Here is a 27,369-nt window from a genome sequence, read left to right on the forward strand (position 1 = left end):
CCCGATGCCTGGTTCGAACAGCGAAGGGAACTTGTTTAAGACCTGGGCACACGAAGTGTCGTCAGCGGACGATAGCGCTCGGACGTCATCCCAGTTCCAGCGTATTTTTCCCAACCAGCTCCTGCCGAGACCATCGCCCAGTACCACCCAGAGTAGTAGCTTGTGCACAGCTCCGTCGTAGGAGATCTTTACAGTAGCAGTGCCGACGATGGGAATCAGTTCCTTTGTGTAAGTTCTCAGTTTCGTGCGAATGGTAGTCAAGACTGGCCTTGAAGCCTTGCTGCACCACAATTTTTTGAAAGTCTTTTTGCTCATAATGGACTGGCTTGCGCCCGTGTCCAGCTCGACTGACACCACGAGTCCATTTAATTCAACCTTCAGCATTATCGGGGGACACTTTGTGGTAAATGTGTGCACCCCATATACCTCTGCCTCCTCGGTCTGAGGCTTTGGTTCGTCGAGGTCCGCCGTGGATCTGCCCTCCTCTGTAACATGGTGGTTTGCAGGATTAACCGGGTCTGCAGCTCGCCTGCACACTCGTTGGAGGTGTTCCATTGTCACAGCCCTTGCAAACGTACCCTTTGAAGCGGCATGAATGGAAACGATGATCACCCCCGCAGCGCCAGCAAGGTGTTAATGGTCTTGCATTCATCACCCTTGATGGTGGACTCTGAGACATCTGCGGGCGTGCAGCTGCAGGCATGTGGGGCCTGCCCTGTACGTTGCGATTTGCAAACAACATCACTTTGTTCACAGTACTTGTAGCAGCACTCGTGTGCTGAGAGATTTGCTTAGTATTGTCACTGGTGGCAATGAACGCCTGGGCTATCGCTATGGCCTTACTCAAGGTTGGAGTCTGTACAGTCAAAAGTTTGCGAAGTATCACTTCATGGCCAATGCCAAGTACGAAAAAGTCTCTGAGCATGTGCTCCAAATGTCCTTCAAATTCGCAATATCCTGCAAGGCGTCTTAGCTCGGCGACATAACTCGCCACTTCCTAGCCTTCAGACCTTTTGTAGGTGCAGAACCGGTACCTCGCCATCAGAACGCTTTCCTTTGGGTTCAGATGCTCCCGGACCAGTGTGCACAAATCGACGTATGAGTTCTCTGTGTGCTTTGCTGGAGCAAGCAGATTTTTCATGAGGCCATACGTTGCCCCACAGACGGTGAGGAGAAACGGCCTTCATTTGGCAGCATTCGCTTCTCCTTCCAGCTCGTTGGCCACGAAGTATTGGTCGAGTCGCTCCACGAAGATTTCCCATTCATCTCCCTCCGAGAATTTCTTCAGGATGAACACTGTTCTCTGCATCGTTGGGTTCGTCATCTATATCTCGTCGCCAGTTGTTATATATGAATAAAGAGTCTGACTGGATACTGTGAGCTCAACGTAAAGTGTGACTTTAGTCTTTTATTTGCAGGTCTCCAGAGTGCCTCTCCAGCTTGTGAGGCCTCCTTAAGTACCTGTGCTCCCAAGGGATTGTGTGATCCCTTGGGACTTCAGGGGATGAGCCCTCTGGTGGCTATACAAGGTATATACAGGTTTACATATACAACAGGTACCAACCCCAGAAACACTACGCCACCACCTGCAGGCAGGGGTGGTGGAGTCACCAAGAACAAGCGCGGTGGGCGATCTTAGAATAAGGTGGAGGAGAGATGGGTGCGGCCTTTCTTTGCTGCTGCTGCTGTTATCATTGTTGCTGTTGTAACTGTTGTTTGCAAACCCTTGCCACTAGATAAAGGCCAGCTCTGTCAAGCCCATGTGGTGGCTGATGTGCAACGGTCACCACACATTAAAAAAAAATCCACACACAGGCATTTTCCATCCCCTCAATTGGAGTTCAGGACTGGAACATCATTGAAACATCTGTGAACTCTCGTGGAAGCAAGTCATCCTCGTTCGAGGGACCACCGCCTATGTTCTCAAGTTAAAAGATTGTTGTAAGTTATGTAAATTTACAAGTTTAAATGTTAGTAAGTAATCTTAAAAGTTTTTAAGTGATCGTAACTGAAAACTTTAAAGTTTGATACAAGAATAATTTTATTAAAGTTACGTTAAATACAAACTGTTTAACTTTTGAATAAAGTATATTTTACATTAAATCTGAATCATTTTCATTATTTGTTCCATTATTAACATAGCAGGCAGGACAAGTTCTTTGGTCTCTCTCCCCAAGGTCTGTATGGATAGAATTCTCCTCCCCACCCCCGCAACTCATTGCAGTCTTGTGACTTCTCCCCCTCTCCCCAAACTCATTGCAGTTGTGTTGCGAGTGCAGCAAGCAGCCTTCCGATCGCGAACTGTCTCCCACACCTCCCCACCCCCAAGGCTTGTTTCCCAGCCGAGCCCCAAGCCCCTGGGTCCGGGCGCGGGGCCAATTCTGGCAGCCGACGCTACGACCCTCCAGCCCTGTTTGAAGACGTTCGGTGGTGACGTGAGTAAAAAAAAAAAGAAAACTTCAGAAATCAAAAAAACTTCCATGTACTCCGTTGAAAGATAAGAAAAGATGAACTTTATTATGGATATTTCAAGTTTTAGAGACTCCCTCCAAAAACTTCGATGAAAAACAATGGCGTCTTTCAGCGCCGATCTTTCACTGTGCGCTGCTTTTTGTTAACTCACCAGAAGGTATTTCGGGAGCTAAATACGCCAATAAAAATGTTTTGGCAAACTGCAAAAAATGCTGAAAACTGGCGCAGACATGAGGGAACAGCTATGACATATAAAAGAACGAACTTAGAAAAATTGTAACTAAAGCAGATTCCTGGGTGAAACTTTGAATTAAATAATTATGCCAGAAAAAATGGCGCGTGCCAAAAAAAAAGCGGGGCAAATGACGTGGGAAAATTAAGCCCATAATGTTGTTATTGCACTGGGAAAATCCATAAAAGTCCTGATGGACCTTTCAAGCTAAACTTCTTTATTCGAGAGGTATGGGCACCGTTCCCAGTGGAATTTCCACCCTCTCAGCTCCAAGTCAATTCCACAGCCACAGTGGTGTAACTCAACACATTTTCTTCTGTAGAAAGTACACTAATTGCTGAAGAGTCCCAGAGTGAAAGTTTGTTTTGAAAGCTGTTCGACTTAAACATTTTAAGACTAAAATCGGGCTTTTTGCCAAGCTGCAGACAATCGTAACTTCAAGGAAATCATGTGATTATTCACCCACTCACTATATTCAGCTGTCCATCAAGAACTCAAGCATAAAAACTGCAGCAGTATAAGAGGAGTTCAGCATTAAACTATCTCAGTGCTATCCTCTCGACTCTTCCGACCAGGGACCCAAGACCCAGAGGTGCAATTCTCAATCTTATTTCTGCAGAAAGGTCAGTTCTGACTACATTTTAATCTGTAGAATTGTTACTGTAAATAGGATAGATTTGCATTGTAGTTAAAAGTTTAACACCTGTGGCATGATTTTACTTCTGGCATGATGCGTACTCAGCAAAACTAAAACTTCAGACACAGAATTATTTTTTTTTCTATTTCCCACCAGTGTTAAGTTTGGTTTGAGTGAGTTTCTTATTTATAAGGGATTGCTACAATCCTTTTCTGAATAGTGTAACACTTAAAATCAATGAAGTATCACTTATAATCCTGCTCGTTCAAAGAGCTTTATGAAAGTGCAACATAAACACTCAAGACACGTGCAAGAGCCAGTACAGTACAGTAATTGTTTTAATAATTTTATCAGACCTGTATGTTGCAATAGATTTGACTTTAAAAAAAAGTTTTCTTAGAATAAGAAATCTTACAAGCCAAGTTATATTTGTGTGAGGAATTTATGGATTTCTGCAGTGCTAAAATGGAGACCATTAAAATCCCAGTGCCCCAATGTCACCTTGACGTCTTGGCTCCCTCCTAACTTTAGCCCCAACTCAGACGCTTCTGCAGTTTCACCGAATTGTTTTGGGGTGCACGGCTCACACGCAAAATTTAACATTGATAAAGTCGATCCCGGGCTGCGCAGCTTATAGGGAACATTGTTCTGCAGTTTCTCATGTCTTTCCCCTAGATTCAACTCCTCCACGCAATCCATCACCTGCTCTCCTGACCCACCCCATCTCTTGATTGCTGAACTACCTCTTCCTAGCCCAAAGCTATCCAATATAGTCAACCTCTCCATTTCTTCACACATTATTTCACTTTTGAAACTCTTGTCACCTCACCACTCCGCAAAAGTCTCACACTTAACTCCACTGTCCTCTCCAGCTACAAGCTTTAATTCAGATAGCGTCTTTAATGTAGAAAAACATAGCACGCTACTTCACAGAGGCACGAGGAAAACTCTAAGGTGCTTGAATGCAATATTTCCACCCAATTCCCTACCCACTGTATTCAAATCCTTCAGTCTGTTTTCTGTCCTGCTAACAGCATTGAGTTCACCCCGGTCACTCACTGATATTCTCAGTGTCTGTGGCCCTGGTTCTCTACGTCTCATCCTTCGATCACAGCCAATCACTCCATCCTCCTTCTGCATGTCACCACACACTATTGATTCCTGCCTATCTCAGCATAGTCAATGTGTTTCCTCTGATGGCTACTTTGCCCGACCTCCTTGGTCACTTTGGGCATGTCCTATAACTCCTCCTATATGCTGTCCCTCAGTAACATCACCCATAAACATGGTACCAGCTTCCACATATGTACCAATGACACCCAACGTTACTTCTCTGACACTACCCTCAACTCCAAAACTGCTGATTTAATTGTTTGTCCGACATCAAATCCTGGATGAGTCAGAACTGTGGCTGAATGGAAGTCATCCTGTTCAATTCCTGCCAGAAGCTTGCCACAGGCACCAATGCTACTCGCGTCCTGCCTGTCCGATCAGGCTAAACCAACCATGCACAGCCTCAGTGTCCTGTTCGAGCTCCAAACCAAACATGTGGTCTATCCTTAAGCTTTCCTACATCCACCTATTCACTCGCAGTCCCACTGAATACTAATCCATGCCTTTGCCACCTCAATTCTCATCCATGCTTTTGTCATCTCAGGTCTCAAGCTCCCAAGTGATCCAAAACTCTGCCATTTGTGTCCTCTCCCATACTAATCCTGCATTCCTTTCAACTCTGCTCTCTCCATCTTATCTCCAGTAGCTCCCTATGCCGCAGTGCATCAACCTTAAAAGCCTCAATCTGGCTTTCAAATTCACCTGTGATGTTGTTCCATCTTACCTTTGCAATGTACTGCAGCCCCATGTCTAACATGCCTTGTCCTCACTTCCCACTCTGGTCAATTGCAAGTCCCTCCAGCCGCTCCACCATTGGTGGCACAGCCCTTGGCTGTCATGCCCATGCACTTTGGAACTCGCGTCTTGGATCCTTCGCATTGCCGACTCGCTCCTCCCTCACAAAAGCCTCCTCAAAACCCACTTTCTTGACCGTGCCTCCTGTAATTTCTCTCCCACTTGCTGCCGGGTCCTCTCCCAATGCCACTAAAGCAGCCTGGAATTTTTGTGCGGGTCAAGTGCAAGTTCAAAGTTAGATCCTTATTTTCTGCAGCCAGCCAAATATCTGCGACAAGATGAATTTCAGAATTCAGATTGCAACTCACATTGCAACATTATTCCTGCTTCAACATTTCTTTGTGGGTGAGTACTGATCTTTACTGATTGTTCAATGAAACTCACTGTGGTTATCAGCAGTATTCCACTTCAGATGAGAAGTAAATTATAATTTTATGCACCTATTGTGAAATGATCCTTAATTCTTTTCCCACCCCTAGTTAAGACATCAACATTACCTGGACTGAGATGCCAGTGTCTTCATTTCATTAAAGCCGTGTCTCCTAAACTAATCAAGAACTTTCTGATAGTGCCAAAATCAGCTCACTGCACCAGAATTGAGATTATGTAAGTACCACATGTTAGCATTAGCGTGCAAACAATGACCGTGTAAACCAAGGAAGAACTCTTCAAAAATAAACATTCAACCAACTTTCCCCCTCCCCCTCTGTAATGTATTTGCTTCATGGGTTCTTTGCTTAAGAATTCATAGCAACACATTGCTATTAAGAACTAATTGGTTTCTTTGCAAAGGTTTAACAATCACATCACACATTACCAGTTCATCCACCAGGCTCACAACCACCTGCCTCATCGTGGATCCCCTGAAGCCAACTGGCTGGGGTTTTATCGAGTCTTGTGAACATCACGTGACTGGCTAAGCCACTCACAACTCAACAGCTCTACAAACCTGTGAGCATACAGAGGTGGGTTCATTACACCCTCCTGGGTCATCTCTGGAGTAGAGTTCTATAGCCAGCAATTGCCTAAATGGTCATTATTCTCGTGGTAGTAAGTACTAATTGATTATTTGACTATGCAGGGCATCACCGTTCAGCCTGATCCTTTCCCCACCTGGCTTCCACACATGCAGACTTGTAGTAGGGCTCACAGGAGAATGATTGGGAATGGGAACGCTCATGAAACCATGGGTGCCGATTCAAACTGAATACCCACTGCTGCTGCCTCTGCAAACTCAGCAATTGAACCTGGCACTTTCCGGGTCTGTGCGGCTGAGTATGTGGTCACTGGAGAAATGTCAAGCCATCGGGGAGGAGCTTGTGAGAATGAACTTCTGATAGCACTTTGTGGTGCAGTTTCACACTGGTGCAATTTTGAGAGCAATGCTAGCGAGCAGCACCGAGATGCGCTGTTCACATCGCACCTCTCTCACGATATAAAAAGCGCAGCTTTGCGCATGTGTTTCAGAAGGCATGTGGAAAGTTTCTCTTGCTGGCTTCAGATTGCAAGTTCCTGTGAAATTTTTAGTGTTTCTGAAGACCAGTTTGTTACCATCACTAAAAGCAAAGGCAGTCCAACAGATATTGTGGCAGCCTTCTCAGCAACATAGAAAATAGGTGCAGGAGTAGGCCATTCGGCCCTTCGAACCTGCACCACCATTCAATAAGATCATGGCTGATCATTCACCTAAGTACCCCTTTCCCCCATATCTAACTCCCTCTTGAATACATCCAATGAACTGGCATCAACAACTCTCTGCGGCAGGGAATTCCACAGGTTAACAACTCTCTGAGTGAAGAAGTTTCTCCTCATCTCAGTCCTAAATGGCCTACCCCTTATCCTAAGACTGTGTCCCCTGGTTCTGGACTTCCCCAACATCGCGAACATTCTTCCCGCATCTAACCTGTCCAGTCCCGTCAGAATCTTATGCGTTTCTATGAGATCCCCTCTCATCCTTCTAAACTGCAGTGTATAAAGTCCCAGTTGATCCAGTCTCTCCTCATATGTCAGTCCAGCCATCCCTGGAAACAATCTGGTGAACCTTTGCTGCACTCCTTCAACAACAAGAACGTCCTTCCTCAGATTAGGAGACCAAAACTGAACACAATATTCCAGGTGAGGCCTCACCAAGGCCCTGTACAATTGCAGTAACACCTCCCTGCTCCTATACTCAAATCCCCTAGCTATGAAGGCCAACATGCCATTTGCCTTCTTCACCGCCTGCTGTACCTGCATGCCAACTTTCAGTGACTGATGAACCATGACACCCAGGTCTCGTTGCACCTCCCCTTTTCCTAATCTGCCGCCATTCAGATAATATTTTACCTTTGTGTTTTTGCCACCAAAGTGGCTAACCTCACATTTATCCACATTATGCTGCATCTGCCATGCATTTGCCCACTCACCTAACCTGTCCAAGTCACCCTGTAAGCCTCTTAGCATCCTCCTCACAGCTCACACCGCCACCCAGTTTAGTGTCATCTGTAAACTTGGAGATATTACACTTAATTCCTTCATCCAAATCATTGATGTATATTGTAAAGAGCTGGGGTCACAGCACTGAGCCCTGCGGCACTCCACTAGTCACTGCCTCCCATTCCGAAATGGACCCGTTTATACAGACTCTCTGCTTCCTGTCTGCCAACCAATTCTCTATCCACGCCAGTACATTACCCCCAATACCATGTGCTTTGATTTTTCCCACCAATCACTTATGTGGGACCTTGTCAAAGGCCTTTTGAAAGTCCAAATACACCACATCCACTGGTTCTCCTTTGTCCACTCTACTAGTTACATCCTCAAAAAATTCCAGAAGATTTATCAAGCATTATTTCCCTTTCATAAATCCATGCTGACTTGAACCGATCCTGTCACTGCTTTCCAAATGCGCTGCTATTTCATCCTTAATAATTGATTCCAACATTTTCCCGACTACAAATGTCAGGCTAACCGGTCTATAATTACCCGTTTTCTCTCTCCCTTCTTTTTTAAAAAGTGGTGTTACATTAGTTACCCTCCAGTCCATAGGAACTGATCCAGAGTCGATAGACTGCTGGAAAATGATCACCAATGCATCCACTATTTTTAGGGCCACTTCCTTAAGTACTCTGGGATACAAACAATCAGGCCCTGGGGATTTATTGGCCTTCAATCCCATCAATTTCCCCAACACAATTTCCCGCTTAATTAGGATATCCTTCAATTCCTCCTTCTCACTTCTTGAACTTTACAGGACCAGGGGTGAGAAATTCGGTTGTTTAGCGCCACCATTAGTGCCAGAGAGGGACGCTAACGGGTCGCTAACCACCTCCCACCCGAGTGCCGTGCTGTGACAGCCTGCCACGACCTTCACTGGCGGTTTAGCGATGGCGCTGTCATTTAGCGCTGCGCACTGTAGCGCCACTCGCTTGGTGACGTCAAGAGTGAGCAACGCCCTCTTTGCGACGCGATTCCGAAATTGGAAAATTGCGCCTGCCGTAGTGCCGTGCACTACTCCCAGCAGGGGGAAGCAGGCATTGCACAAAGGACCCCGGGGCGATATTGCAAGGAATGAAGAGATAAGTGTTGAGAATCAAATTTTTAACAATTACTTGCCTTTCTTACCTGTGGAAGACTGTTGGTAGCCTCCCTTCCATTTGTTTTTTTTACAGGTTTCACATGGTCGACCTCACCTCCTCTTTCGGTGCTAGGATGCCGGTATCCCAGCGTCTCAAGTTGAGAAGCGTCCCCGCCCCATGATGGGCCTTTAGCGCCCCAAGAGGATTGTGCAATGCTTCCCTTAGCGTTCCACTCTCCTCTTGGGGCGATACAACTGAATATCACACTTTGAGGTGGTAGACATCGCCTGACGCTAAAGGCTCCTGGCGGCATCACCACCTCAAAGCGGGCGGTAACGAATTTCTAGCCCTAGGTGCAGTTAAACTGTAGCCAATGGGAAGTACGGCTACCTCCTCATGTTGGTCTTATTCTGCTTGCCCATCGCATTTGGTCCAATGATTTAAAACTAGAGTTCTATTGCACTGAGCGTCCACATGGACATTGCAGGACAGTGCGATGTTCAACAACACGCTTTTCCCGTGTGGGGATATTAGTGGCAGTACTCTGAGAATTAGACAAAGCAAGTTGTATGGTATGTATAACGGTGACAGCACCACTTAAGTGAAGAAAAACAAAATGAGGCACCAAATATTAAACAAGTTTCCCTTCAGCTCCAAAGTTAATGCAAGGAAAATATCACCGACCACAAAAGCAAAATACTGAGGATGCTGGAATCTGAAATAAAAACAGAGAATGCTGGAACTCTCAGCGGGTCAGGCAGCATCTGTGGAGAGAAAAACAGAGTTAACGTTTCGGGTCGACGACCCTTCATCAGAACTGGTGAATGTTCGAAAAGAGCACATTCTTAAGAAGCACTGAAAGGGGGAGGGGAAGAGAGAACAAAAGGGAAGGTCTGTGATAGGGTGGAAGGCAGGAGAGATTAGAGAGAGAAAAGCTATGATAGTACGAATTGAAATGGTAATGGCAGAAGTTAGGAAACAAAAGATGAGTCTAGCTAGGGCGTGAATGGCGGAATAATGACCAGCTGCCATTGGAGACAAAGAGAAAGGGGTTGGGTGGGTGGGGGGGGGAGGGAAACCAAAGATGGGTTGAGGTTATGCTCTGAAATTGTAGAACTCGATGTTGAATCCAGAAGGCTTTAAAATATTACCTAATGTTCTAGTACTAAATATCTTAATATATTTTACTGCATTTTTCAAATTAGTACTGTGCTGTATGTTGCTGTCCATGTGGTTTCTCAAATGTCCTCTCCTTCTATATCAGTTCCAGGATTGATTAGGAACATGATAGAAAATTTCTACCATGAGCAAATTAACTGTAAACAAATGAATTCACTGCTAATTACATTGGCAGCCTGAATAATCAAAGACCAGAAGTCGGAGCTTGGCCAAGGGACTGCAACTCCATTAGTTCCAATTGAGTGAGTCAGTCAATGAATGAGTAATTGAGTGAGTGAGTGATAGTATGTAGGCAGATGGATAATTTAGCCAGATTCCTGCTCCTGGCTGCTATGAAGCGGTCACCATTATTGCTGCTTGCTTGTGGATAATGTGCGAGGATACAATTAGTATGAAGGAAGAAAGAACTTGCATTTATATATTGCCTTGCACGCCCTCCAGACATCCCAAAGCACTTCACAGTCAATGAAGTACTTTTGAAATGTAGTCACTGTTGTAAGGCGGGAAACACGGCAGCCAAGTTGTGCGAAGAAAGCTCCCATAGACAGCAATGAGATAAATTACCGGATAATCTGTTGAGGGGTAAATATTGGCAAGAACACTGGGCAGAACTCCTCTGCTCGACTAGTGCCATGGGATCTTTAATGTCCACTTGGGAGGGCAGATGGGGCCTCAGCTTAACGTCTCATCCAAAAGACAGTACACCTCAGACAGGGCAGCTTTCCCTCAGTACTACAACCGTCTGACCCAGAGGCGAGTGTGCTACCACTGACATCTAAAGCACTGAGACAAAGCTGACAATTAAACTTTACTGTGATATCCGCATGACCAACTGGCCTGTCATTGTCGATGGTCACTTCAATCATGGCCACTTGGATGAGGTAGCAAGTGCTGCATTTTTGGGACAGTGCGTTCACAACAAGAGATGACAGGAGGAAGAAAATTGCCAGGAAAAAAAGTTTCTTAATATATAGGTCTTGTAAACCATCTCTTAGAAAAGGAGGTTTGTATGTTATTTAATGCACAATTGGAGTCTTAATAATATGAATCTGCATTGAATTAAAATGGTTTAGGTTTTATATATGTACTTGTTAATGGCCCCGAATTTAAAAAAACAGGGCTTGGACTGCCGCTTTAGAATTCCACATGGATGTCTAATCCGCACCTTTGTTTCCCAATATTTGACCATCATTGATAACACAGGGAGTATTTTTTTTCCACTGTTAACTAGTTTTAGCAAAAATGTAGGCACAAGCAACCAGCTGTTTTCACCGACTACTTGAGCAAATGGCAAAAATGCATCCCTAAATGCTCTGAATACTCTAACATTTTGGGTCACTAGCTGGCTGAGACAAACCCCACACCTTGGACAGAGACCCAATTCGTGATCATTGTAACTTGCTCCACCCTCCATGCAGTCTTGTTTCTTCCACCCCACCCTTGGGTATGCAGGGAACAACTGAAGAAAAAGCTTCCAAAAGACAGCAACAAATAATGTGCCAGAACTGCGTATATATTTGAATGAAGGGCGTACTTTGCACTTACGCGTGTAATGTCAGCTTGGCTTGGTGGTCGCACTCTTGCCTCTGAGACGCAAGCATGCAAGATGAAGACACTCTCCCGAGCTTGAGCACATCATTCAGGCTGACACTTCAGCACATTACTGAGGAAGTGCTGCGTTGTTGGAAGTGCCACCTATAATGTATGCACCTGTGAGTATGCTCACAGGTTTGTAGAGCTGTTGGGGTGTCCACCGGTACGTTCGCGGCCTTCCGTGAGAGGTGGACACCGGAGGGACTGGAGTGCATCGTTACCCCCGGCAACCAAATTTTAATTTGATTTTATATGTTTTAAAGTTTAATTTGTTTTATTGCCGGTTTTAGTGTCCCCCCTCCCCTTTTATAGGGGGCACTTGTAAATTATGGTTTTAGAGCCAAAAATACACAAAAAAAAACCACAAAACCCCCCCCCAAAAAAAAGGGCCTGGAAAAATGTTTGCCGTGTCCCCCAGATTGGGGGGGGGGGGCACCATGATTTAACTATTTATTTGTTCTCCAACCAAAAGAGTTGTAGAGTTGTTGGTTGTGAGTGGCTTAGCCAATCACGTGATGGTCACAAGACTCAATAAAACCCAGCCAGTTGGGTCAAGGGCATCCACGATGAGGTATGCAGTTGTGAGCTTAGTGGATGAACTGGTAATGTGTAGTGTGATTGTTAAATCTTTGCTAATAAGCCAACTAGGTCTTAATAGCAATGTGTTGCTATGAATTCTAAAGCAAAGAACCCATGAAGCAAATACAGCACACCAAATTTCAGATGAGATATTGAACCTACTGAGGTGGATATAAAAGATCCCATGCCACTATTCCAAGGAAAGAGTAGGACAGGGCAAAATTACTGCCCTCATTCAAACATATGCATAGTACCTGCACAATATCTTTATTATTATCTTTAGGACGCCTTTCTCTTCCTGCAAGACCGGTTGTGGTTCTCTACAGTACAATAGTTACTACAGTTCAAAACTAACTGTAAAACACTTTGGGATGTCCAAATGTTCTCTCAACCTACACCACCAAAACAGATTAACTGATTGTTCATCTCATTTGGCATTTGTTGGCTCTGAAGCACTTTGGGACGCCCCGAGTATGTGAAAGACACTTAATAAAAGTTATTTTCTTTCCTTGTGAAAGTCGGGTTTCTTCTGTTGGCTCCTCGCTGCTCACTGAGCAAAGTAAGTGGAGGTGCTAGTCGGAGAGTGGGAGATCTCGGTAAGCGAGTGGTTGCATTTTTTCCCACATTCAGTTTTTGGGTCAGTGTTTGTGCAGCTGCCAGGATTAAATGAATCGCTGGCACTTCCAAAATAGACAACGTTGAATTAGCTGATACGAATTAAACAATATTTTCTGTTTGGACCTGTTGTTGGCATGTCTCGTCATAAGTTGCACAATTTCCCACGTTTCCTCCTGCTCTTACTCCCAACTCGGTAAAATCCCACGGTGTAGTCTAGTTGTTGGCATCATTCGCTCATGGTTTGTACTGAATTCCTGACAGTCAATGCATGATTTAAAGCAACCCACACTATATCCTAACTGAGCCAGGGAATCACGCGCCTTTAAAATCAATAGAAAATATCTTAAGTCTGCAGAGATATTTCCTACCTCACACTGGATGCTAAAATGAAAAACTGCTTGGAGAATTGAAAGAAGGGAGCTTTATTTTCACGCAGACCAAACTAAAGGCCCAACTACCCAACACATTACTAACTACGTGCAGGGCAGGGGACTTGTGAGATGTTCCCTTCAGTCACAGGCAAGCTGAACATTGCTGCACAAAGAGTATTTGAATTTTTTGTCTTGCCTTTTCACCTCCCCACCCACCAACACCACCCCCCCACCCAATAGTCAGTCCCTTGAAACGAGGATGACTTGCTTCCACGCCAAAAAGGGATGAGTTCACAGGCGTTTCAATGAAGGACCTAATATTCCGGATCTTGAAGGGTGGAAGATGCCTGTGCGTAGATTTTTTTAACGTGTGGTGACCGTTGCACATCAGCCACCACACAGGCTTGACAGAGCTAGGTCTTGGTCAAGTGGAAAGGGTTAACCAAGGCGACTGGAGACCAGCTCTGCTGTTATATTGTTATTCTCTTGCTGTTGCCCTCAAGGCCAAGTTTACTGAGGAGGAAATGGGGGAAAACCAACGCATGAGGAGGGAAGCATTCCACAATATGCCAGTCGCAGGGTGGGATTGCCCGGAAAAGCTGCAGTCAGGCTTTAAGTGTACAGGATTTAGAACTGGAGTCCTTGGCCCTGATATTTACGGGGAGGTCGGGAGGGAGCGTGTTAGTCGGGGGAGGGGGGGGGAACCTGGAAATGCCGGAACCTCATTTTCTTTGTTTTACTCTGTTTCCCGCCCGCCATTCCGCCCAATGGAGAGACTGGCCGGCCGGCTGCAGGTGAGAATTCCAGCATTGGGGATGTTCCGCGGCAACTGGTAGACACCATAGGTTGAAGGGGTGGGTGGGGCAATCGGGAAGGAGGCGGAGACAGCAAGAGATTGCGGTAGGTTTGCTTGAGGGGCCGGGAAAGTGTGGGGGGGGGGGGGCGGGAGCACTACAGGATTCACAATTAGTTCAGGTCTTTGGTCTATGCTCTTGACTTTGAAAATTGATACCAAAATGTCTAATGTCTCATCTTGGTCTCAAGAAGCAAAAGTACGGAAAGTGAGAGTGGTTTAAGTGCAAGATAGTATGTACATAATAGTTAATGTTCAACATTTATTTAAGTAGACTTTGTTCACTGTGACCATGGTGATACAGATGAAAAAATGGATCTTAAATTGGGGTTGTGTATGTGGCAAGGATCCCACAGATGAAAGCTGTTCAAGACAATAATCATTGCAATACTATAAAAAAAAAGTAAAAGATTCCTAGTTTCTAACTTGCATTGACCCTGAAGATTCCAAAAAAGCTCTTTAGGCTTTACATGGATCAAGAAAATCTGTTATGGTATCCAACTCATCCGTGGCAATAAAATGTTCCTTTCATACACACACACAAACACACACACACACACACACACACACACACACACACAAGTTTCAACTTTTCTTATACTGATGCCAATAAATTTTACTCGAGATAAAATAAGAACCATTCATCTCCTCTCCGTACATTTTGTGTTTTAGATGCATTGGATTGTATTTCAGCAATGCTTGTTTTCACAAATAGTCTTTTTTTTCAAACCACAGCTGATGCTTCTGGTTGAATGTTTTGTATTGCGTGTTCCCACAGTGTAACTGTCCCCGTAGCATCATCGGGACAAGTGCCGACAAATCCATGGTTCTCGCTCTGCAAATGCATTGCTCTTGACGTCACCCACCGCGGGCCTTCTCCCACGTTGCTTCATCCCACCGTCAGTATATCTCTCTATTCCTTTCTCCCTCCTGTACTTACCTAGCTTCCCCTGAAAAGCATCACTGATGAAAATGCTGAGTAACTCCACTATTTGATTCATAACACTTCTGGTGAGCTAGTCCTCTTTAATCTATCACTCCTTGACCAACACCAATGCTGAGATGCTGTGTTCAACTACAGGACGCTGGTGCAAGAAGACAAATACTATCCTCCAAGTGTCAGGAACAAAAACAGGAAATCTTTAAAAAGCCTGTCTGAACTTTCCTATATCAAAATAGACACATCACTCACTACAGCCCAAGCCCCTATATGTTACTTCATCTCACCCTATCAGCATACCCTTGCATTCCTCTCTCCCTCGTGTGCTTATCTAGATTCCCCTTGATGAAAATGCTTGAACCTCAAGTGATTTAGGAGATTAAAGAGCGTGTTTCCACTTGTGGGGAAGTGCAAAACTAGGTGTCATCGATATAAGATAGTCACCAAGGAATCAGATAGGGAATTCAGAAGAAACTTCTTTCTCCAGAGAGTGGCGAGAATGTGGAACTCGCTGCCACAGGGAGTGGTTGAATCGAATAGTATCGATGCAGTTAAGGGGAGGCTAGACAAGCATATGAGGGAGAAGGCAATAGAGGGTTATGCTGATAGAGTTAGATGAGGAATGATGGGGGAGGAGGCCCGAATGGAGTATTCACACCGGCACGGACTAGTTGGGCCGAATGGCCTGTTTCTGTGCCGTATATCCTGTGTAATCCTATGTAATCATGTGAAGCCGTCTTTGAATTATTGTCTGCAGCACATTTGTAACTGCCCATTGTCCTATGTGAATGCATGTGACAGTACACAAACATTAAACGGCAACCTCTCTCCATTCTCAGATTAACGGTGCTGCAAGGAAACACAGAAAGCGAAACTTGTCTGAATCCAGAATTGAAGCAGGGCAAGAGACTACAAAAATGCTGGGAAAGGTCAGTACAAAGCATTCAGGTTTGATTTGCTGCAGGACATTTATCAAATAAAACATTTACGAGACTTCGGTTTAATTCAATTTAATAACAATTGGAGCCCACTGAAAGGACTGATCCTGCCAATGCAGCCATTCTATTTCCAGCAAAGGGAAAAGCATTCTACAATTGCGGATGCATTCGCACTACAAGGTGTCTTCACATTACGACTCTAAATTTACACAGTCCAAATGAAGAGCAAAGCAGAGAGTGACTCCCTCTTCCTTTGAGGGATTAGGAGGGTTAAATGATGAGGTCCCCTTGTATTCCCTTCAGTATAGAAGATTGAGAGGGTGATCGGATCGAGGTGTTTAAATGCTAAAATAATTCAATAGGGTAGATACGGCGAAACTATTTCCTCTGGTGGGGGAAATCAAGAACATAGGGACCATAATCTTACAATTAGAGCAAAGCCATACAGGAGCGACATCAGGAAGCATTTTGTTTCCATATACAGAGTAGCAGAAATCTGAATCACTTTCGCTCAAAATGCTTTGTAGATGCTGGAATAATTGGAGCTTTCGAGACGGAGACAGATAGTTAGGTAAGGGTACGACGGGATGGGGGAAAAGGTGGATGAATGGAGTTTAGACACAGATCTAACTGAATGGCCGAGCAGGCTCGAGGGGCTGAATGGTGGGTCCTGTGTTGCAGGACTCTGAATCCTGGCTGCATTTACACTGTAACTGGCTTTGCACCAACAATATATTTGTAGTGTAATTGGAATCTTATATGGAAATATTTGGAGTTCCCTGTCTCTTTGCGCAGAGTGCAAGCATTGAACATTACCACCCTGCCCAGTAATCCCATGTCCCTCATTAAAATGGGATTGGCGGGACAGATTCACGATCGCATCTACCCTTTGAGCTGGCTATGGACGAGCAAACAGCGAGGGCAAGCTATGCTATTGCTCGCAGTGACCCACTTGTGGGCAGTTTTGACAGATGAAAACCACTGCTGAATACAAGTTATGTCTTGTCCGGATTTCCTCTATACAGACAAGCCACCTTACATGCAACTTCTGAACAAAAAGGTTGGCCCGTTTTCAACAGTTTAATTTATGACTTAAAAAAAAGTTCTTCACAGGATGCGGGCAACGCTGGCAAGACTACAATTCTTGTGTTGAATGCTGTGACAACTGAATGTTTTAGGAGGTTACTTTATAGAGTATGAAGAACCATGAAGTCTGACCTAGAGTCACATATAGGTCAGACTGATGCCCTTCCCTGTAGGACATTAGTGAACTGGTTGGGTTTTTACAACTAGTCAGCAGGTTTCATGGTCATTTTATAGTGCCAGCCCACAATTGACCAGATTTAATTAATTCAATTCACTACTTGCCATAATGGGATTCAAACTCAGAATCACTGGGTTACTAGTCTAATACAGGTACAACGTTGAAAATCCGTAAATCTCGGGACCGAGGCCGTTCCGGATTCTGTGTATATCCGGACTTCGGAACGTCTTTCCGGCATCCTGAGTCCGGGAACGCCTGGGCCAAGGTAGGTCGATAGGGGAGGGGAGGGGTGGAAGGGTTGGGCGGCTGACCGGCGGCGGCGGTGGGGGCATGGGGAGGGTCGCCTGAGGCAGAGGTCCAAGGTGGGAGCGAGGTCGGCGGGGCAGAGGTCGGCAGGGCAGAGGTCGGCGGTGGCCCGAGGCAGGGGTGAGGTCGGCAGGGCAGAGGTCGGCGGGGCAGAGGTCGGCCATGGCGGCAGCCTGAGGCAGGGGAGAGGTCGGGGACAGCCCGAGGCGGGAGAGAGGTCGGCAGGGCAGAGGTCGGTGGCGGCGGCCTAAGGCGGTGAAGAGGTCGGCGGGGCAGAGGTCGGCAGGGCAGAGGTCGGCGGGGCAGCCTAAGGCGGTGGAGAGGTCGGTGGGGCAGAGGTCGGTGGCGGCAGCAGCCTGAGGCAGGGGAGAGGTCAGGAGCAGCCCAAGGCGGGGGAGATGTCGATAGGGGCCCGAGGCAGGGGAGAGGTCAGCGGGGCAAAGGTCGGCGGGAGCCCGAGGCAGGGGGGGGTCCCGATTACGGAACATTTTCCGGATTCCGGACGACCCCGCCACGGATCGTCCCGGTGTCCGGATTCCGGAACTCTGGATTTTCGATGCTGTATCTGTACCATAACCGCTAGACTAGCATACCGTAAACAGGAATGTGTCAGGCCTAGAGCTAGGGTTTAAACTCATTTACTCAACATACGCAGAACATTTTTATTCTGAGGAGATGTACATTTTCAGACATCTTATTTTAATGCCATTCATCTCAATTCAGATCAGGGGTTTTTTTTGGTAATCATAGAAATGGAATCATAGAATCATAGAAAAATTACGACACCGAAGGAGGCCATTCGGCCCATCATCCATTCCGGTCTAAAAAGAGCTACCCAGCCTAATCCCACCTTCCAGCATTAGGTCTGTAGTCCTGTAGGTTACGGCTCTTTAAGTGCACATCCACTACCTTTTAAATGTGATGAGGGTTTCTGCCTCTACCACCCTTTCAGGCAGTGAGTTCCAGACCCCCACCACCCTCTGGGTGAAGAGATTCTTCCTCATTGCCGCTCGAATCCTTCTACCAACTGCTTTAAATATATGCCCCCTGGTAGTTGACCAAGTGCTAAGGGAAATATCCTTCCTAGCCACTCTATCGAGGCCCCTCATAATTTTATACATCGCAATTATAATTGTAATCTTGTATATGTTCCTTTGAAGAAGCAAAAATAGCACTGAAACGTTAGGCTACCCTTCCACTAAAGGGACTTTTTTATTGATTGTGCAACAAGTTGTCGCACAAGCTGCTTTTTCTAAATTAGGGATCAAAGTTTAGATACGAGCCGGCATAACAAACAGCCTCACATTGTACACAGCTGAATTTATGATAGCAATAATCTTTAAATTCTGACTTAGTTGCTTGACGATAAACATTACAATCAGAATTATCTTGGCACATCAACAAGGTTCGCGGTATCTTCTCAACTTGAAACAAGATGTATGTACAGGAAAGGATAGATTCCTGATTCGGGAGGGTAAAGGGTGCGGGGCTGAGGTGGGTAATTGATAAAAGTTGTCTGGTTGGGCCCAAGCACTAACCTGAGCAATGGGAGTGGGGGAGGGGGAATCGGATAACCCAAATGGCTTTCCTTCCTACTTTCTCTTTTGGTTGTTCCAGCATTCTTTTCTCCACAAGGAGACATTCCTCATTTAAACCACTTCCAATGGGAAATTCCAGAAACTGAGAGCCTTTCTAGACATTAGCATTTATAATCCTGAAGACTTCAAATATAATCATAAAACCAACTTGAGGAATCTGAAAACGGATTCTAAGAACTTGATTAAAAAAATGTAATTCATTAAGCTAGATACATTTGTTCATCACAATTTTAAAAGTAATCTTCCTTTCGACAATGCTGTAACATTTCACTCTCTCTCAAAGTCCTTCTCTCACTCAAGGCAGATGCCAGAAATACCTTGCCCACGCAGTCATTTTTTTAATGTGGGAGCCCAGAGAATGATTGCAGCAAATTATTTGACCACTTGATGCAGTGCAGCTGAAAGTGACAAGTTCTCAGCTGACTTTCACACGTCTGCAGTTACCAACACTGGCAACCGATCGGGAGCAACTGAACTTTGCATGGCGCCTTTGCACTGCGACTGCAGTTATCGTGTAAATGCTGCCTGAATCTCGAGCTGTGGCCCAATAGACCCGGGAAATTGGAGACTGAATCCTTCTCACTCCAGAGTCAGTTTGGCATGAACACTGCAATTTATAGCACACAAGTTTGGCATCAGCGCAGAGCCAAATCTGCGAGATCTCTATTATAAATGCAGCTCGAGGCCGATTGTAGGATCCCAACTGAGATCAGCAAACTCAACACAGGCTTGGATTAAACTTGGCACTTTGCTGTTTTGAATGCATGGCTCATTACCATAGTGGAAGATTCATTTACCTTCTCAACCATTGGGGAATTTGACAATGCTTCATTAAAAATTCTTTCAAATTCCATAAATACAAACTTAAGCAATGCAAATGCATTTTAATGGCTGTGATATTTACGGGGAGGTGGTGAGGGAGCAGGGGGTCACGTGTCTGCGGCTGGGACACCTGGAAATACCGGTAAGGCGGAGGTCCTTCCGAATTTAAGGGCAGGATCTCATTAGAATTTTTTTTACCCCCCCCCCAGAGATTTCAGGGGGAACAGATGGCGGAGTGGAGCGGCAGGGTGTGGGGGAGAGGGGGGGGGAAGACGGCAGAACGGAACGATGGAGGCAGCTGATCGCCTGCAGACAGAGATCACATGTGAAGAGTGCTGCATTCAGCAGTTCTCGCCTCCCTTTAGCTGCCAGGTTTCCCGCACCATGGGAAACACGGTCTGCGGCCATTAAATTGAGATGGCTCCCAAAATCTGAGGAAGGCGTGCAGTTTTGGTTTCCATATTTATGAAAGGATATATTTGCTGTGGAGGCAGTTCAGAGAAGGTTCACAAGGTTGATTCCAGAGACGAGGGGGTTGACGTATGAGGAAAGGTTGAGGAGGTTGGGCCTCTACTCATTGGAATTCAGAAGAATGAGAGATGATCTTATCGAAACGTATAAGATTATGAGGGGGCTTGACAAGGTGGATGTAGAGAGGATGTTTCCACTGATAGGTGAGACTAGAACCAGAGGGCATGATCTTAGAATAAGGGGCCATCCATTTAAAACTGAGATGAGGGGAAATTTATTCTGTCAGAGTTGTAAATCTGTGGAATTCGCTGCCTCAGAGAGCTGTGGAAGCTGGGTCATTGAATATATTTAAGACAGAGATAGACAGTTTCTTAAACGATAAGGGAATAAGGGGTTTTGGGGAGCAGGCAGGGAAGTAGAGCTGAGTCCATGATCGAATCAGCCATGATCATATTAAATGGTGGAGCAGGCTTGAGGGGCCGTCTGGCCTATTCCTGCTCCTATTTCTTATGTTATTTAAATATTATAATCACTGATCCGCCCCTCCAGAGCGAGTGACTCGGCCGACCCCACACCCGCTGCGCTTAAACCGGACGTAGACATGTTCGTAGTTGGTTGGAGTCGGATTTCACATCTTTACCAATTTAACGCACCCCCCCACCCCCCGGACACACACACATCTGTCATGGAGGGTGAGAGGGAGTGGGGTTAAAATACCCTAAAAAAATTTTTTTGGGGGGGTGGGGGTGAAATCTCAAAAGGAACCTTTTATGTGTTTGATAAACACTTGTTTGAGTAGGGAACAGAAGCAGATGTGCTGTGTATTGTTTTCTTCGCAGTGACACAATTTGCAAGTGTCAAATGATACATATCAAGCGAATTAAATCACATTGTCCATTTGTAAACAAGTAACCAAAACTCCTTTTCCATAAAAAAGGTGGCACTTTTTTGTAAGTTAAGTTTTTCCATTGTTACATTCGAGCGAGTGACGCGGCCTCGACAGCTCCCCTCAGTACACTGTGCAGCTCTCTGCTAATTCCTAAAGCTGGACAAAGTTTTACCAGCTTGCTCCTCACATGAGAGTTGCATGGACGGTTGACACAAGCTGCTTTCAGTGAGATACGAGAAGGCACGGGGGCAGACGAGGTCACCGTGTTAACAAATCCTTCAGCCCGCTTACTAAAAGCAAAAAAATGTGAACGATCCTTTCACAATTGCTGGCACAAACTGAACTTTGACTAACAACGCCACACTGTGGACATCACAAAGAAAACCACGCAGAAATCAGACTGCAACATCCAAACACTGCCGAGGCTGGAAATCTGAAATAAAAACAGAAAATGCTCAGCGGGTCAGGCAGCATCTGTGGAGAGAGAAACAGAGTTATCATCATAGGCAGTCCCTCGAAATCAAGGAAGACTTGCTTCCACTCTAAAAGTGAGTTCTCGGGTGACTGTGCAGTCCAATATGGGAATTACAGTCTCTGTCACAGGTGGGACAGACAGTGGTTGAAGGAAAGGGTGGGTGGGGAGCCTGGTTTGCCGCACGCTCCTTCCGCTGCCTACGCCTGCTTTCTGCATGCTCTCGGCGACGAGATTCGAGGTGCTCAGTTGTCATAATGGTTCAAGGTCGCTGACCTTTTGTCAGAACTGGAGAAAGTTGGAGATGCAAGAGATTTTAAGTGGAGAGGGAGGGGAGGAAAGAACATAAGGGAAGAAGGTCTGAGAGGGTGGAGAACAGGAGACATTGAATAACAAAAGCGATGATGGTGCAAGGCGAAAGGAGGTGGTAATGAGATGAGTAAAGGGACAAAAAATGGGTCTAGGGGAGCTGTAAGAGGCAACAGCAGAACCAGCACCTGTTGTCCAAAAAAGATGGGAGAAGTGGTTATGAAATTGTTGAACTCACTGTTGTGTCTGGAAGGCTGTAAAGCGCACAATAGAAAGATGAGATGCAGTTCCTCAATCCTCCGTTGCGGTTCATTAGAACAGTGTAGGAGGCGGAGGACAGGGAAGTCAGCGTGGGAAGCGGGACAGAGAATTAAAATGGCAATCGACCGGTTATCAAATAACAGATTAAGGGGGAGAAATTGGGTGCAGTTGCGCCTTGCCCTAGGGGGCGCTAGCAGGGCGCAAATGAGTTTGCGACAGGGAGTGGTGCCGGGAACGACACCCGCTAAGTGCGCCATCGCCATGCGCATCACCCCGTTGGCTCACCGGCCCCTAAATCGGGTTTCGCCCCCTGAAACACCACGGGGGTGATAACAGCGACAGCTTCAGGGGATGCATAGCGGGCAGCCGGCCGTTAACGGGGCGAAAGTTAAAGGGAAGGTGGCCGGGCTGCTGGGGGAAAAAAATCTGCCCTTCTCGTTGCCGCTCCGGTCGCGGTTTGTTCGCGGGGGTCGTGGCCGCGATCGCTCAGCCCGGCGATCTGCTCAAGACCCAGGCTGATCGGGCGGCACCCCCGCTCCCCAGTGGTCCAGGGAGGCGACTTCTCCTTTAGCAGCGTCGGCAGCATGGGCCCTTCCCTTTAATTGGGCGAAGGCCTCCCCCCCGCCCCCCCGAACGCGGCAGCCCTGCACGACCCAATAAGCAGAGCTGCTGAGGTGTGCGGCCCCGTTATAGAAACATAGAAAATAGGTGCAGGAGTAGGCCATTCGGCCCTTCGAGCCTGCATCACCATTTAATGAGTTCATGGCTGAACATGCAACTTCAGTACCCCATTCCTGCTTTCTCGCCATACCCCTTGATCCCCCTAGTAATAAGGACTACATCTAACTCCTTTTTGAATATATTTAGTGAATTGGCCTCAATAACTTTCTGTGGTAGAGAATTCCACAGGTTCACCACTCTCTGGGTGAAGAAGCTTCTCCTCATCTCGGTCCTAAATGGCATACCTCTTATCCTTAGACTGTGACCCCTGGTTCTGGACTTCCCCAACATTGGGAACATTCTTCCTGCATCTAACCTGTCTAAACCCATCAGAATTTTAAACGTTATCTCCCCAGGAAGGAAGTGGAGCGCTTGATTTAGCGTCTCATTTCCTTCCGGGAGGGGTAACCCGAATTTAGCGGATCGGGTGGGACTACCGGTCCTGTCGCATATTTTCCCGCCTCCCAGGTTGTTACCGCTCCTAAACGGGACGACAATGAATTTTGAGGCCTAAGATTTCGCAATTAGTTCATTGCTGTTTGTAGGACCTTGTAGTGTGCCAATTGGCTATCAATTCTCCCAAATATCAGTGACTACACTTCAAAGTAATGTATTGGGACATCTTGAGGATGTGATATAAATACATTTTTTTGTCTTTTTCCTTAAAGCAGACTGCTAATCTACGGTGCGGAGGGGGAATGTGCCAAGTAACACTTCTCATAAATTAGAGGAGCAATTTTATGTGGAGATATTTACTTGTTTTTGAAAAGGTCTGTTTGCGGTTTGCTCCTGTGTTCATGAGCTGCAAATTATGGGAGGGTGCATGTTCCCTGGTGCATCACAGACATTTTCAAATCAGAAAGTGATGGGAAATTCATTTTGTCGTGTAAATGAATTACAAGATAGTTTTCTCAGCTCTCGAATCCAAAGATAACCACTCACAAGCAAGCGGTCATAGAAAAAATGGCAGGCGGTCCGTGCCCTAGGTGTCACTCAGCTCATTCGCGATGCAGGAAATAATATTACCGATTTGGTCAGGAAAATAAGCGAGAAACCAATTTGAAGTGCTTCAGTCGTGGTGCACTGGTTTGCACCCACAAGGCCCTGGTTTGAATGACATTACGTTCACTGCCTTCATTGAGAAAAGGTCATCAGTTCCTGGATGAGTAGCTGCTGTATTTTCTGTCTGAAGAAGTTTCACCCACAGCATAGTTTCCTTCTGCTTTTGTCAATTCAGTCCACATTTCGTCACCGGATCAATGGTTGTAATTCCTTTCTAAATTGGAAGTTACACAAGACAGATTTTCCGAGGTAATTTACTCCCTCTATTTTTGGGGTGCGTGGCCCATTCAAATTTCCACACATGCGCCGTTTTTCCATTTAAAAGCCGATGATCTCAAGATAGCTGCGCAGCCATGCAGCTTAACGGGAACGTTGGCGGGGGGTGAATAGCAAGAGCATATTCCCCACTGTTTAAAATTTATTGGACAGGAGATCGTGGGGAGCGTGTGACTGCCCGATACACACTTTCTGTGGTCGAGGCTCCGAGCTGGGGGTACACATTCGGAATATTTACCCTCCCGTGTAACGAAGTGCGACATCCTTCTTCATCGAGAGTACAATGGCAGGAGCAGTTCAACCCTGCAGACAGCTTCTCCGAGCTGATCGTGGGATGGTGCTGCCTGCAGCTGTTGAGCTCTGTGACTCAGCTATATTCGTTTGCAGCTTATCTCGATCATTCTTCCCTGACACAATAGTCCTCCAGTGTCAGCAGCCCTCCACTGCCTTGCCATCGTCAAGTGTGAGCTTTAGACAATGAGCGCCGACATGTTATTCAACTGTGGGGGGCATCTAGCAAGCAAGCCCAATCCTGCCCTCCCTCACCCACTATCCACGTAACCACGCTCTCCAGAAGGGGAGACTACTTGACCCCGTCCTGGAGCAGAAACCATACTGATGACTTTTCTCCATCCTAACCTCATCCAGAAACACTTCAGCTAATCCCGCGCAGATTGAGGATTAGGCTAAGCGGTCCGATACTTGGGGAGGCACTTCGGTGATTTACCTAATCTTTTCCACTCTCCAGGTTGGAAGGGGGAAACATGGAATGCAAAAAGGAGACATAACTGGACTGAAAGCACATCATTGTAGGGCTTTTCAACAAAAAAATCTTTGTGGGGCAACAGTGAAAAATTCTGCTTTTCACGTTGTGCTCATACATCTTTAAAACCAGTAGAAATTTCCACAATATTCTCCTCAAAAGATTGGAGACTGGCACCTAACTCTATTAGGATGAGCTTTGGTCCTCCATAACTTCTTGAATGTAAGCACTAAGGGTGGAATGCACAATCTCATCATTTACCATTTTTATTTTCTGTTACAGAATTCTGAATGATCCAAACAGAAAGAAAGAATGCATTAAAAAACTAAGGAATAGTCCGAAGCCAAACAAGAGAAAAGGGCGTAAAGGTGGAAACTCACGGTCTAGGCCGCAACAGCTTTAACTCTTTGCTCTCATCGTCCCAATTGCTTTTATCCGATGTACCGTGCAGCAGGAAGTGTGAAAAAGACAATACAATACAAGGACCAATCCTGTACACCAGCACTGAATAGTGCATTACAGTTTTTGAAAATGTCTTTGATTCCTGCCATGGATAATTAAATCTTACATGTCCAGTTGGTTACCATAGTATCTTTAGAATACTGCAAAACAAAAATGAACCAAAATAGAAGCCATGGTCCATCTCCCATGGTGAACACAAGACTGTACATATGGACAATCTATCCCATTAGTCATGAAACCACTACCATTTCAAATATGCATAATATTTTAGATCATTGAGAAATAACTGCTCTTGTAAACTGTATATTATGTATTTTGTACGCGGCGGCAAGATTGTAGATAGATTCGAGCCGCGTTTAGAGAGCAATAAATTTACTTCATGTACGTTTCTCCGCCACACATTTCAGTATTTGGGGTCATGGGCTGACCTGCTCCCGACACCGCTCTGAAGCTAGCCACCAGGGAGGCGCGTGTGGAGTTTCTCTACCCCTGCGGGGAAATAATCGGCCAAAGAGTACTGGTTAAATTTGGACAACCGGAAGCATGGGGAAGTCAAACCCTGCTGCCACGCACCACACTCTGGTGCCCCGAGGTGTTACATCAGTGTGCTGCCGTTAAAAGCTCTCTTCAATGGAGCGTTGAAATGCATTGCTAAACCAGTATGTTTTCAAAATATTCAATTTGCAATACAATTTTTTTTGTTGCAAATACCTTTTGTATTCGAAACGAAAATTAGTTTAATTAAAACAAAAGATACCAAACAATGTGCAATTGTCTTTTTAATTTACCCTTGAGATCTGAGGCTCCTGATTTTCAGTCACTCCCCCTTGTCGAACATACATTTTCACTGTATTCCCAATGCAGAATGGACACAAAACTCACAAGCTTTGGATAACTCCATTTATATTGTAGCAGCAGAGCAGGTCTCCAGTCGTCTCAGGTAATCCTTGCCACTGGACCAAGACCTAGCTCTGTCAAGCCCGTCTGGTGGCTGGTGTGCAACGGCCACCACATGTTAAAAAAATCCACGCACAGGCATCTTCCGCCCTTCAACATGTAGTTCGGGACCTGGAATATTAGGTCCTTCATTGACGCACCTGTGAGCTCGTCCCTTTCTGCCGTGGAAGCAAGTCATCCTCACTTCGAGGGACCGCCTATGATGATGATTATATTGTAACTTAAGCGTTCCTTACAATGACCCAGGTTACTGAATGTAAATTCACATTCTACTATTGTATGGTGAGGTACAATGCCCTGATACACCCATGGACCGTGGCACCAGACTGCTCAACCAGTGTGTGACTTTTAACAACATAGAATTACATCGGGCTGGATTTTTGGCTTTTAGGATTTTGGGGCGTTAATGGCGGCAGGGTGTTTCTGATATAGAGGGCGTTTGTGCCTCAGTCCGCAATATTGCCCCGAGTGTGGGGTGGAGCGGTAAGGGAGGCGTTGCACACTTCCCTTAGGGCGCTAGGCCGGACGAGCCTGGGAAAATCCTGAGCTCAAGAGCCGGCCTCGGAGCGCCCTAAGGAGGAAAAAAAAACTGAAAAAACCCCACCAAAAACATTCCTCAAAAATACCTCACACCACCACAACATAAATTGCAAAAAAACAAACAACCACACGTACCCGAGGTGGACATTGTTTACCTCACTGCAGCCGCTACAGCTTGGACGGCCCGCTTTAACAGGCGGTCCCAGCAGGGGGCGCTCTACGCAGCGCGATGGGTCGGGAGGAGGCAAAAATCAATCCAGTGTCGCAACCAGGGGCGTTGCACATCGGCTCGCCTCTTCCGGGTGGTAATGCTTCGTGAC

At 45.9% G+C, this 27,369-nt stretch overlaps 2 protein-coding genes across 4 annotated transcripts in view; one reads left to right on the forward strand and one right to left on the reverse strand.

Moving 5' to 3' along the window:
* Positions 1-27,369, reverse strand: part of rassf4a (Ras association domain family member 4a) — a 298,691-nt gene that overhangs the window by 229,701 nt on the left and 41,621 nt on the right. The window lies entirely within an intron of this gene.
* LOC139234705 (growth-regulated alpha protein-like) lies at positions 2,274-26,300 on the forward strand. Its single transcript, XM_070865379.1, has 5 exons — positions 2,274-3,327; positions 5,506-5,594; positions 5,729-5,855; positions 15,779-15,868; positions 25,373-26,300. The coding sequence occupies exons 2-5, from the start codon at positions 5,528-5,530 to the stop codon at positions 25,491-25,493; spliced, it is 405 nt and encodes a 134-aa protein (XP_070721480.1). The 5' UTR covers positions 2,274-3,327; positions 5,506-5,527; the 3' UTR covers positions 25,494-26,300.

The sequence above is a fragment of the Pristiophorus japonicus genome, chromosome 22, assembly GCF_044704955.1.
Source record: "Pristiophorus japonicus isolate sPriJap1 chromosome 22, sPriJap1.hap1, whole genome shotgun sequence".
NCBI classification, from domain to species: Eukaryota; Metazoa; Chordata; class Chondrichthyes; family Pristiophoridae; genus Pristiophorus; species Pristiophorus japonicus.